At 59.4% G+C, this 13,681-nt stretch overlaps 1 protein-coding gene across 2 annotated transcripts in view; it reads right to left on the bottom strand.

Annotated features, from left to right (window-relative positions):
- Positions 1-3,458: 3,458 nt before the first annotated feature.
- LOC139254647 (myc-associated zinc finger protein-like) overlaps positions 3,459-13,681 on the bottom strand; it is a 40,282-nt gene continuing 30,059 nt past the window's right edge. Inside the window, exons 5-6 of one of the 2 annotated variants that reach the window (XM_070873767.1) lie at positions 7,200-7,409; positions 3,557-3,644 (exon numbers count right to left, since the gene is read on the bottom strand). In XM_070873767.1, coding sequence (XP_070729868.1) covers positions 7,204-7,409 — 206 coding nt within the window. In that variant the 3' untranslated portion in view covers positions 3,557-3,644; positions 7,200-7,203. Of the gene's footprint in view, positions 3,645-7,199; positions 7,410-13,681 lie in introns of both variants that reach the window. The other variant, XM_070873768.1, reaches the window with a different exon arrangement.

Raw genomic sequence — 13,681 nt, 5'->3', positions numbered from 1 at the left:
CCCGGTTATCCTGCACAAAGTACAGCCCTTCCCCCACACGGTACAATCCAGCACACTAAAAACCCAAATAACACTAGACCAGGGGCCGCCTACCACCCTCATCACACTGCCCCACCTCACTGGAACCGGCTCAGCAGCCCGCGACATGGATACCGCACAACGGGACCGACAAGATCCGACCTACACTGCGCACGGTGATCCCAGCACCATTCCCTGACCCCCGGAGTTCTCCCCCCCTGGGGCTCCCACTCTCCCCGGGGTCCCTCCCCACGGGGCACCGACTCTCCCCGGGGTATGGGTCTCCCCCACGGGACACCGACTCTCCCCCATGGGGCACCGACTCTCCCGGGGTACGGGTCCCTCCCCACGGGGCACCGACTCTCCCCGGGGTACGGGTCTCCCCCACGGGACACCGACTCTCCCCCGCGGGGCACTGACTCTCCCCGGGGTACGGGTCTCCCCCCACGGGGCACCGACTCTCCCCGGGGTACGACTTTCTCCCCCATGGGGCACTGACTCTCCCCGGGGTAAGACTCTTCCCCCCCCTGGGGCTCCCACTCTCCCCGGGGCACCGACTCTCCCCGGGGTACGGGTCTCCCCCACGGGACACCGACTCTCCCCGGGGCGCCCCTGGTCTGCAGTGATCAGGAGTTGGGAAGAGGAGGGGTGCTGTCTGCTGGTACAGAGAGCCAGGCAGTGAGCTGACGACAGTCTGGGGCTTTCCCTGAAACACTCAGCACGTCAGTGATATCTGGACAAGCACAGTCACAAGTGATTAATTACAAAAACAGACAGGAATTAAAAACCATCTCCAGACAGCCGAGAGTCACAAATCTGAGTCGTCAGCAGGTAGTAGGAGTGGATTCAGAGAATGTTCATCACTAGCACTGTTAGGGACCATCCTTCTATACTGTGGCTCTGCCTATAGGGTGCCCTCCCTCTATAGGGAACCCCGTCCATAGGGTGCCCTCCCTCTATAGGGATCCCCGTCCATAGGGTGCCCTCCCTCTATAGGGATCCCCGTCCATAGGGTGCCCTCCCTCTATAGGGATCCCCGTCCATAGGGTGCCCTCCCTCTATAGGGATCCCCGTCCATAGGGTGCCCTCCCTCTATAGGGATCCCCGTCCATAGGGTGCCCTCCCTCTATAGGGAACCCCGTCCATAGGGTGCCCTCCCTCTATAGGGATCCCCGTCCATAGGGTGCCCTCCCTCTATAGGGATCCCCACTTTCTATAGGATCCCTTCCCTCTACAAGGGAGAGGAGGGGAAGGAGAGGGGAAAAGGGGCAAGTGAACCAGTCCTCCCCTTTGGTCACTGTTTCCTTCTCGTGACTCATTTTCCCCGTCTCTCCCCCCGCACCTCCTCACTCTCTCCCTCTCCCTCTCCCTGGCTATCTGTCCCGCTCTCCTCCTCCTCCTCTCTCATCCCCCTCGCTCTCGACCTCTCTCTCCCCACTCGGATTTTCTGGCACTCTCTCCCCCATCCACCCCTCTCTCCCACCCCCCCCCGGCAGGGAAGTAGAGTTGAGCCAGAGGTCAGACCTCTGATGGTATAAAATGGCGAAGCTGGCTCGAGGCCAAATGTCCACCTCCTGCTCCTATTTCTTATGTTCTTATGTTCTCTTCCCGCTCTCCCACGCTCCCTCTCTCCCTCCTTTCGCGCGCTCTCCCTTTCCCCTCGCTCGCTCTCTCCCTCCCTTTCCCCTCGCTCGCTCTCTCTCTCTCTCCCTCCCTCTCTCCCTCCCTCCCTCTCCCCTCACTCGCTCTCTCCCTCCCTCTCTCTCCCTCCCTCTCCCCTCGCTCGCTCTCCCCTCACTCGCTCCCTCCCTCATCCCCTTCCGCTCTCCCTCACTTTCTCCCCCCCCCCCTCACGCTCCCCTCTCCACCCCTCACGCTCTCTCTCTCTCCCCCCCTACGCTCCCTCTCTTCCCCCCCACGCTCCCCTCTCACCCCCCCATGCTCTCGCTCTCTCTCCCCCCCCACCCCTCACCCCTCTCTCTCCCCCCCAACCCCCTCACGCTCTCTCTCCCCCCCACCCCCCCACGCTCTCTCTCCCCCCCACCCCCTCACGCTCTCTCTCCCCACCCTCTCTCTCCCCCCCACGCTCTCTCTCCCCCCCCACCCCCTCACGCTCTCTCCCCCCACCCCCCACGCTCTCTCTCCCCCCCCACGCTCTCTCTCCCCCCCCCCAACCTCTCTCTCTACCCCCCACCACGCTCTCTCTCTCCCCCCCACCACGCTCTCTCTCTCCCCCCCACGCTCTCTCTCTCTCTCCCCAACCCCTCACTCTCTCTCCCCCCCCACGCTCTCTCTCTCTCTCTCCCCCCCCTCACGCTCTCTCTCACCCCCCCCACGCTCTCTCTCTCTCTCCCCCCCCACGCTCTCTCTCTCACCCCCCCCTCACGCTCTCTCTCTCACCCCCCCTCACGCTCTCTCTCTCTCCCCCCCACGCTCTCTCTCTCACCCCCCCCTCACGCTCTCTCTCTCACCCCCCCTTCACGCTCTCTCTCTCACCCCCCCCTCACGCTCTCTCTCTCACCCCCCTCACGCTCTCTCTCTCACCCCCCCCTCACGCTCTCTCTCTCACCCCCCCCTCACGCTCTCTCTCTCACCCCCCCCTCACGCTCTCTCTCTCTCACCCCCCCTCACGCTCTCTCTCTCACCCCCCCTCACGCTCTCTCTCTCACCCCCTCACGCTCTCTCTCTCACCCCCCCCTCACGCTCTCTCTCTCACCCCCCCCTCACGCTCTCTCTCTCACCCCCCCCTCACGCTCTCTCTCTCACCCCCCCCTCACGCTCTCTCTCTCACCCCCCCTCACGCTCTCTCTCTCACCCCCCTCACGCTCTCTCTCCCTCCCCCTCCCCCCCCCCTCACGCTCTCTCTCTCTCTCTCCCCCCCCCCTCATGCTCTCTCGCTGCCCCCTCCCCTCTCACGCCCCCCCTCACGGTCCCTCTCTTTCCCCCCCCCCCCCCGCTCCCCCCTTCTCTTTCTCTCTCCCCCCTCTCTCTCTCTTTACCCCCTCTCTCTCGCTACCCCCTCTCTCTCGCTTCTCGCTCCTCTCTCTCTCTCTCCCCTCTCTCTCCCCCCCCCCCTCACGCTCTCTCTCTCTCTCTCCCCCCCCCCCCCTCATGCTCTCTCGCTGCCCCCTCCCCTCTCACGCCCCCCCTCACGGTCCCTCTCTTTCCCCACCCCCCCGCTCCCCCCTTCTCTTTCTCTCTCCCCCTCTCACTCTCTTTACCCCCTCTCTCTCGCTTCTCGCTCCTCTCTCTCTCTCTCTCTCTCTCTCTCTCCCCTCTCCCCTCTCTCTCCCCCCCCCCCCCCCCCCACCACGCTCTCTCTCCCCCTCCCCTCACGCGCTCTCTCTCTCTCTCTCCCTCATGCTCCGCCTCAATCACCCTCACGCCCCCCCTCTCCTCCTCCCCCTCATGCTCCCCCTCTCACGCTCATGCTCCCCCTCTCCCCTCACGCTCTGCCTCTCCCCCGCTCCCCCCAGCAGCGTGGATGATCTGGGAGTCGGCGGATGCTGCAGTTCACCAGGGCGGTGAGGACAGAGCCTGGGTCAGGAAGGCCACACCCTCGGCTGGTCGAGGACTCGTGGCCACGGGAGCGACGGCTGCAGCCAGCGGACAGGATTCAGCCGAACCTGTGGGAGACACGGGATGGAACAGGAGAGGGTGGTCAGAGTGATGGTTAATCAACAGCATTCCACACAAACCCCCATAATCGATCCACTCTCCCCGGGGTACAGGTCTCCCCCACGGGGCATCCACTCTCCCCGGGGTACAGGTCTCCCCCACGGGGCACCCACTCTCCCCGGGGTACAGGTCTCCCCCACGGGGCACCCACTCTCCCCGGGGTACAGGTCTCCCCCACGGGGCATCCACTCTCCCCGGGGTACAGGTCTCCCCCACGGGGCACCCACTCTCCCCGGGGTACAGGTCTCCCCCACGGGGCACCCACTCTCCCCGGGGTACAGGTCTCCCCCACGGGGCATCCACTCTCCCCGGGGTACAAGTCTCCCCCACGGGGCATCCACTCTCCCCGGGGTACAGGTCTCCCCCACGGGGCACCGACTCTCCCCGGGGTACAGGTCTCCCCCACGGGGCACCGACTCTCCCCGGGGTACAAGTCTCCCCCATGGGGCACCGACTCTCCCCCACGGGGCACCGACTCTCCCCCACGGGGTACCGACTCTCCCCGGGGTACAGGTCTCCCCCACGGGGCACCAACTATCCCCGGGGTACGGGTCTCCCCCACGGGGCACCGACTCTCCCCGGGGTACAGGTCTCTCCCACGGGGCACCGACTCTCCCCGGGGTACCGACACTCCCTGGGGTACAGGTCTCTCCCCACGGGGCACCGACTCTCCCCGGGGTACAGGTCTCCCCCACGGGGCACCGACTCTCCCCGGGGTACAGGTCTCCCCCACAGGGCACCGACTCTCCCCGGGGTACGGGTCTCCCTCCACGGGGCAGCGACTATCCCCGGGGTACGGGTCTCCCCGACGGGGCACCGACTCTCCCCAGGGTACGGGTCTCCCCCCACGGGGCACGGGTCTCCCTCACGGGGCACCAACTATCCCCGGGGTACGGGTCTCCCCCACGGGACACCGACTCTCCCCGGGGTACGGATCTCCCCCACGGGGCACCGACTCTCCCCGAGGTACGGGTCTCCCCCACGGGGCACCGACTCTCCCTGGGTACGGGTCTCCCCCACGGGGCACCGACTCTCCCCGGGGTACGGGTCTCCCCCCACGGGGCACCGACTCTCCCCGGGGTACGGGTCTCCCCCCACGGGGCACCGACTCTCCCCGGGGTACGGGTCTCCCCCACGGGGCACCGACTCTCCCCGGGGTACGGATCTCCCCCACGGGGCACCGACTCTCCCCGGGGTACGGGTCTCCCCCACGGGGCACCGACTCTCCCCGGGGTACGGGTCTCCCCCACGGGGCACCGACTCTCCCCGGGGTACGGGTCTCCCCCCACGGGGCACGGGTCTCCCTCACGGGGCACCGACTCTCCCCGGGGTACGGATCTCCCCCCACGGTGCACCGACTCTCCCCGGGGTACGGGTCTCCCCCGGGGGAGATTTCCTCTCTCTCTAACCCAGGGGTCAATGGGCAGTGATCAGGAGCAGGAACCCTGGCTGATTTCCCCTCTCTCTAACCTAGGGGTCAATGAGCAGTGATCAGGAGCAGGAACCCTGGCTTATTTCCCCTCTCTAACCCAGGGGTCACTGGGCAGTGATCAGGAGCAGGAACCCTGGCTGATTTCCCCTCTCTCTAACCCAGGGGTCACTGGGTAGTGATCAGGAGCAGGAACCCTGGCTGATTTCCCCTCTCTCTAACCCAGGGGTCACTGGGCAATGATCAGGAGCAGGAACCCTGGCTGATTTCCCCTCTCTCTAACCCTGGGGTCACTGGGCAGTGATCAGGAGCAGGAACCCTGGCTGATTTCCCCTCTCTCTAACCCCAGGGTCACTGGGCAGTGATCAGGAGCAGGAACCCTGGATGATTTCCCCCCTCTCTAACACCGGGGTCACTGAGCAGTGATCAGGAAAAGGAACCCTGGATGATTTGCCCCCTCTCTAACCTAGGGGTCACTGAGCAGTGATCAGGAGCAGGAACCCTGGATGATTTGCCCCCTCTCTAACCTAGGGGTCACTGAGCAGTGATCAGGAGCAGGAACCCTGGCTGATTTCCCCTCTCTCTAACCCAGGGGTCACTGGGCAGTGATCAGGAGCAGGAACCCTGGCTGATTTCCCTCTCTCTCTCTAACCCAGGGGTCACTGGGTAGTGATCAGGAGCAGGAACCCTGGCTGATTTCCCCTCTCTCTAACCCCAGGGGTCAATGGGCAGTGATCAGGAGCAGGAACCCTGGATGATTTACCCCCTCTCTAACACCGGGGTCACTGGGCAGTGAACAGGAGCAGGAACCCTGGATGATTTGCCCCCTCTCTAACCTAGAGGTCACTGGGCAGTGATCAGGAGCAGGAACCCTGGCTGATTTCCCCTCTCTCTAACCCAGGGGTCACTGCGTAGTGATCAGGAGCAGGAACCCTGGCTGATTTCTTCTCTCTCTAACCCAGGGGTCACTGGGCAGTGATCAGGAGCAGGAACCCTGGCTGATTTACCCCCTCTCTAACACCGGGGTCACTGGGCAGTGAACAGGAGCAGGAACCCTGGATGATTTGCCCCCTCTCTAACCTAGAGGTCACTGGGCAGTGATCAGGAGCAGGAACCCTGGCTGATTTCCCCTCTCTCTAACCCAGGGGTCACTGCGTAGTGATCAGGAGCAGGAACCCTGGCTGATTTCTTCTCTCTCTAACCCAGGGGTCACTGGGCAGTGATCAGGAGCAGGAACCCTGGCTGAATTCCCCTCTCTCTAACCCAGGGGTCACTGGACAGTGATCAGGAGCAGGAACTGTGGCTGATTTCCCCTCTCTCTAACCCAGGGGTCACTGGACAGTGATCAGGAGCAGGAACCCTGGCTGAGTCCCCTCTCTCTCTAACCCAGGGGTCACTGGGCAGTGATCAGGAGCAGGAACCCTGGCTGATTTCCCCTCTCTCTAACCCAGGGGTCACTGGGCAGTGATCAGGAGCAGGAACCCTGGCTGATTTCCCCCCTCTCTAACCCAGGGATCACTGGGCAGTGATCAGGAGCAGGAATCCTGGCTGATTTCCCCTCTCTCTCTCTAACCCAGGGGTCACTGGGCAGTGATCAGGAGCAGGAACCCTGGCTGATTTCCCTCCTCTCTAACCCAGGGGTCACTGGGCAGTGATCAGGAGCAGGAACCCTGGCTGATTTCCCCCTCTCTAACCCAGGGGTCACTGGGCAGTGATCAGGAGCAGGAACCCTGGCTGATTTCCCCCCTCTCTAACCCAGGGGTCACTGGACAGTGATCAGGAGCAGGAACCCTGGCTGATTTGCCCCCTCTCTAACCCAGGGGTCACTGGGCAGTGATCAGGAGCAGGAACCCTGGCTGATTTGCCCCCTCTCTAACCCAGGGTCACTGGGCAGTGATCAGGAGCAGGAACCCTGGCTGATTTGCCCTCTCTCTAACCCAGGGGTCACTGGGCAGTGATCAGGAACCCTCGATGATTTCCCCCCATTGTCTAATCCAGGGAGACGAAGCCTGGGCCTAGCTGACCTCTGACCCCTGCCAGTCCTGTGCGCAGAGTAAGAGCAGGGAATGCTTGCCTTCTTACAGCAGCAGCGGGGGCTGGGAGTTGACAGTGGTGAGATGCACCGCCTCGGCTGGCCGATCGTGAGTTCCCTTGTGGCCGTTGAGCTGCACCTGAGTGTGGCAGTAGACGCCACACTGCTCGCACACGAAGCGATAGGGCTGCAGCAGGGTGATACCATGGTGCTTCCGGGCGTGAACGCGGAGGTAGGCCGCAGTGGTGAAACCTGCAGGCAGGGCGAGAGAAACAAACGTGAGTTTGAGACCCAGGCAGCGGGGGGTGGGGGGCACGAGGAGTGGCCTTGGGGGAGCGGGGAGGAAAGGGGTGGTGGAAACGAGGAGTGGCCTTATGAGGGGGGGGGTGGGGGAATTAGCACCCCCATGGTTGACAACCGAGACCTACACACACGAGGCAGGACAGGTCTAGGGGAAATCAGCCAGGGTTCCTGCTCCTGATCACTGCCCAGTGACCCCTGGGTTAGAGAGAGGGAGGAAATCAGCCAGGGTTCCTGCTCCTGATCACTGCCCAGTGACCCCTGGGTTAGAGAGAGAGGGGAAATCAGCCAGGGTTCCTGCTCCTGATCACTGCCCAGTGACCCCTGGGTTAGAGAGAGGGGAAATCAGCCAGGGTTCCTGCTCCTGATCACTGCCCAGTGACCCCTGGGTCAGAGAGAGGGGAAATCAGCCAGGGTTCCTGCTCCTGATCACTGCCCAGTGATCCCTGGGTCAGAGAGAGAGGGGAAATCAGCCAGGGTTCCTGCTCCTGATCACTGCCCAGTGACCCCTGGGTCAGAGAGAGGGGAAATCAGCCAGGGTTCCTGCTCCTGATCACTGCCCAGTGACCCCTGGGTTAGAGAGAGAGGGGAAATCAGCCAGGGTTCCTGCTCCTGATCACTGCCCAGTGACCCCTGGGGTTAGAGAGAGGGGGAAATCAGCCAGGGTTCCTGGTCCTGATCACTGCCCAGTGACCCCTGGGTTAGAGAGAGAGGGGAAATCAGCCAGGGTTCCTGCTCCTGATCACTGCCCAGTGACCCCTGGGTTAGAGAGAGGGGAAATCAGCCAGGGTTCCTGCTCCTGATCACTGCCCAGTGATCCCTGGGTCAGAGAGAGAGGGGAAATCAGCCAGGGTTCCTGCTCCTGATCACTGCCCAGTGACCCCTGGGTTAGAGAGAGGGGAAATCAGCCAGGGTTCCTGCTCCTGATCACTGCCCAGTGACCCCGGGGTTAGAGGAGGGGAAATCAGCCAGGGTTCCTGCTCCTGATCACTGCCCAGTGACCCCTGGGTTAGAGAGAGAGGGGAAATCAGCCAGGGTTCCTGCTCCTGATCACTGCCCAGTGACCCCTGGGGTTAGAGAGAGGGGGAAATCAGCCAGGGTTCCTGGTCCTGATCACTGCCCAGTGACCCCTGGGTTAGAGAGAGGGAAATCAGCCAGGGTTCCTGCTCCTGATCACTGCCCAGTGACCCTGGGGTTAGAGAGAGAGGAAATCAGCCAGGGTTCCTGCTCCTGATCACTGCCCAGTGACCCCTGGGTTAGAGAGAGGGGAAATCAGCCAGGGTTCCTGCTCCTGATCACTGCCCAGTGACCCCTGGGTTAGAGAGAGAGAGGGAAATCAGCCAGGGTTCCTGCTCCTGATCACTGCCCAGTGATCCCTGGGTTAGAGAGAGAGGGGAAATCAGCCAGGGTTCCTGCTCCTGATCACTGCCCAGTGACCCCTGGGTTAGAGAGAGAGAGGGAAATCAGCCAGGGTTCCTGCTCCTGATCACTGCCCAGTGATCCCTGGGTTAGAGAGAGGGGAAATCAGCCAGGGTTCCTGCTCCTGATCACTGCCCAGTGACCCTGGGGTTAGAGAGAGAGGAAATCAGCCAGGGTTCCTGCTCCTGATCACTGCCCAGTGACCCCTGGGTTAGAGAGAGAGGGGAAATCAGCCAGGGTTCCTGCTCCTGATCACTGCCCAGTGACCCCTGGGTTAGAGAGAGAGAGGGAAATCAGCCAGGGTTCCTGCTCCTGATCACTGCCCAATGATCCCTGGGTTAGAGAGAGAGGGGAAATCAGCCAGGGTTCCTGCTCCTGATCACTGCCCAGTGACCCCTGGGTTAGCGAGAGGGGAAATCAGCCAGGGTTCCTGCTCCTGATCACTGTCCAGTGACCCCTGGGTTAGAGAGAGAGGGGAAATCAGCCAGGGTTCCTGCTCCTGATCACTGCCCAGTGACCCCTGGGTTAGAGAGAGGGGAAATCAGCCAGGTTTCCTGCTCCTGATCACTGCCGAGTGACCCCGGGGTTAGAGAGAGGGGAAATCAGCCAGGGTTCCTGCTCCTGATCATTGCCCATTGCCCAGGTAATCAGGAAGGCGAATGGAATGTTGGCCTTCATTGCGAGAGGGATGGAGTACAAAAGCAGGGAGGTGCTGCTGCAACTGTATAGGGTATTGGTGAGGCCACACTTAATGAAGGATATACTGGCTTTGGAGGGGGTACAGAGACGATTCACTAGGCTGATTCCGGAGATGAGGGGGTTACCTTATGATGATAGATTGAGTAGACTGGATCTTTACTCGTTGGAGTTCAGAAGGATGAGGGGTGATCTTATAGAAACATTTAAAATCATGAAAGGGATAGACAAGATAGAGGTAGTGGAGACTAGAACTAGGGGGCACAGCCTCAGAATACGGGGGAGCCAATTTAAAACCGAGTTGAGAAGGAATTTCTTCTCCCAGAGGGTTGTGAATCTGTGGAATTCTCTGCCCAAGGAAGCAGTTGAGGCTAGCTCATTGAATGTATTCAAGTCACAGATAGATAGATGTTTAACCAATAAGGGAATTAAGGGTTACGGGGAGAGGGCAGGTAAGTGGAGCTGAGTCCACGGCCAGATCAGCCATGATCTTATTGAATGGCGGAGCAGGCTCGAGGGGCTAGATGGCCTACTCCTGTTCCTAATTCTTATGTTCTTTTGACCCCTGGGTTTGTGAGAGAGGGGAAATCAGCCAGGGTTCCTGCTCCTGATCACTGGCCAGTGACCCCCGGGTTAGAGAGAGGGGAAATCAGCCAGGGTTCCTGCTCCTGATCCCCGCCTATTGACACCTGGGTTAGAGAGAGAGGGGAAAAAAGCCAGGATTCCTGCTCCTGATCACTGGCCAGTGACCCCCGGGTTAGAGAGAGGGGAAATCAGCCAGGGTTCCTGCTCCTGATCACTGGCCAGTGACCCCCGGGTTAGAGAGCGCGGATATGAGCCAGGGTTCCTGCTCCTGATGATTGCCCATTGCCCAGGTAATCAGGAAGGCGAATGCAATGTTGGCCTTCATTGCGAGAGGGATGGAGTACAGAAGCAGGGAGGTCCTGCTGCAACTGTACAGGGTATTGGTGAGGCCGCACCTGGAGTACTGCATGCAGTTTTGGTCACCTTACTTACTGAAGGATATACTGGCTTTGGAGGGGGTACAGAGACGATTCACTAGACTGATTCCGGAGATGAGGGGGTTACCTTATGATGATAGATTGGATCTTTACTCGTTGGAGTTCAGAAGGATGAGGGGTGATCTTATAGAAACATTTAAAATCATGAATGGGATAGACAAGATGGAGGCAGAGAGGTTGTTCCCACTGGTAGGGGAGACTAGAACTAGGGGGCACAGCCTCAAAATACAGGGGAGCCAATTTAAAACCAAGTTGAGAAGGTATTTCTTCTCCCAGAGGGTTGTGAATCTGTGGAATTCTCTGCCCAAGGAAGCAGTTGAGGCTAGCTCATTGAATGTATTCAAGTCACAGATAGATAGATTTTTAACCAATAAGGGAATTAAGGGTTACGGGGAGAGGGCGGGTAAGTGGAGCTGAGTCCACTGCCAGATCAGCCATGATCTCATTGAATGGCGGAGCAGGCTCGAGGGGCTAGATGGCCTACTCCTGTTCCTAATTCTTATGTTCTTATGATCCCGGGGTCAGAGAGAGGGGGAAATCAGCCAGGGTTCCTGCTCCTGATCACTGCCCAGTGACCCCTGGGTTAGAGAGAGGGGAAATCAGCCAGGGTTCCTGCTCCTGCTCATTGATTTGTGACCCCTGGGTTAGAGAGAGGGGAAATCAGCCATGGTTCCTGCTCCTGATCACTGCCCAGTGACCCCGGGTTCAGAGAGAGGGGGAAATCAGCCAGGGTTCCTGCTCCTGATCACTGCCCAGTGAACCCTGGGTTAGAGAGAGGGGAAATCAGTCAGGGTTCCTGCTCCTGATCACTGCCCAGTGACCCCTGGGTTAGAGAGATGGGAAATCAGCCAGGGTTCCTGATCCTGATCATTGCCCAGTGACCCCTGGGTTAGAGAGAGGGGAAATCAGCCAGGGTTCCTGCTCCTGATCATTGCCCATTGCCCAGGTAATCAGGAAGGCGAATGGAATGTTGGCCTTCATTGCGAGAGGGATGGAGTACAAAAGCAGGGAGGTCCTGCTGCAACTGTACAAGGTATTGGTAAGGCCGCACCTGGAGTACTGCGTGCAGTTTTGGTCACCTTACTTAAGGAAGGATATACTGCTTTGGAGGGGGTGCAGAGATGATTCACTCGGCTGATTCTGGAGATGAGGTGGTTACCTTATGATGATAGATTGAGTAGACTGGGTCTTTACTCGTTGGGAGTTCAGAAGGATGAGGGGTGATCTTATAGAAACATTTAAAATCATGAAAGAGATAGACAAGATAGAGGCAGAGAGGTTGTTTCCACTGATAGGGGAGACTAGAACTAGGGGGCACAGCCTCAAAATACAGGGGAGCCAATTTAAAACCGAGTTGAGAAGGTATTTCTTCTCCCAGAGGATTGTGAATCTGTGGAATTATCTGCCCAAGGAAGCAGTTGAGGCTAGCTCATTGAATGTCTTCAAGTCACAGATAGATAGATTTTTAACCAATAAGGGAATTAAGGGTTACGGGGAGAGGGCAGGTAAGTGGAGCTGAGTCCACGGCCAGATCAGCCATGATCTTATTGAATGGCGGAGCAGGCTCGAGGGGCTAGATGGCCTACTCCTGTTCCTAATTCTTATGTTCTTATGACCCCTGGGTTCGAGAGAGAGGGGAAATCAGCCAGGGTCCCTGCTCCTGATCACTGCCCGGTGACCCCTGGGTTAGAGAGGGGGGAAATCAGCCAGGGTTCCTGCTCCTGATCACTGCCCAGTGACCCCGGGGTTAGAGAGAGGGGAAATCAGCCAGGGTTCCTGCTCCTGATCACTGCCCAGTGACCCCTGGGTTAGAGAGAGAGAGGGGGAAATCAGCCAGGGTTCCTGCTCCTGATCACTGCCCAGTGACCCCTGGGTTAGAGAGAGAGAGGAAATCAGCCAGGGTCCCTGCTCCTGATCACTGCCCGGTGACCCCTGGGTTAGAGAGGGGGGAAATCAGCCAGGGTTCCTGCTCCTGATCACTGTCCAGTGACCCCTGGGTTAGAGAGAGGGGAAATCAGCCAGGGTTCCTGCTCCTGATCACTGCCCAGTCACCCCTGGGTTAGAGAGAGAGAGGAAATCAGCCAGGGTTCCTGCTCCTGATCACTGCCCAGTCACCCCTGGGTTAGAGAGAGGGGAAATCAGCCAGGGTTCCTACTCCTGATCACTGCGGACTGGTTGGGCCGGATGCTCTTTACTTTAACCAATTGTTCATACAAACCTATGTAACTATCAGTGCGGCTGACAAGGACTATGCGGCTCGTTGTCGATGGGCCGAAATGACCGCCTTCTGCACTGCATATTTTTATGTTTCTACACTGCCCATCAAACACTCCCAGGGCAGGTACGACACGGGGTTAGATACAGAGTAAAGCTCCCTCTACACTGGCCATCAAACACTCCCAGGCCAGGTACAGCACGGGGTTAGACACAGAGTAAAGCTGCCACTACACTGGCCCATCAACCACTCCCAGGCCAGGTACAGGGGGTTAGATACAGAGTAAAGCTCCCTCTACACTGGCCATCAAACACTCCCAGGCCAGGTACAGCACGGGGTTAGACACAGAGTAAAGCTGCCACTACACTGGCCCATCAAACACTCCCAGGCCAGATACAGCACAGGGTTAGATACAGAGTAAAGCTGCCACTACACTGGCCCATCAAACACTCCCAAGGCAGGTACAGGGGGTTAGATACAGAGTAAAGCTCCCACTACACTGGCCCATCAAAGACTCCCAGGACAGGTACAGGGGGTTAGATACAGAGTAAAGCTCCCTACACTGTCATAGAAACAGAGAAAATAGGTGCAGGAGTAGGCCATTCGGCCCTTCGAGCCTGCACCACCATTCAATGAGTTCATGGCTGAACATGCAACTTCAGTACCCCATTCCTGCTTTCCGCCATACCCCTTCATCCTCCTAGTAGTAAGGACTTCATCTAACTCCTTTTTGAATATATTTAGTGAATTGGCCTCAACAACTTTCTGTGGTAGAGAATTCCACAGGTTCACCACTCTCTGGGTGAAGAAGTTTCTCCTCATCTCGGTCCTAAATGGCTTACCCCTTATCCTTAGACTGTGACCCCTGGTTC

The sequence above is a fragment of the Pristiophorus japonicus genome, unplaced genomic scaffold (genome assembly GCF_044704955.1).
Source record: "Pristiophorus japonicus isolate sPriJap1 unplaced genomic scaffold, sPriJap1.hap1 HAP1_SCAFFOLD_565, whole genome shotgun sequence".
Lineage (NCBI taxonomy): Eukaryota > Metazoa > Chordata > Chondrichthyes > Pristiophoridae > Pristiophorus > Pristiophorus japonicus.
This window is presented reverse-complemented; position numbering and strand designations above follow the sequence as displayed.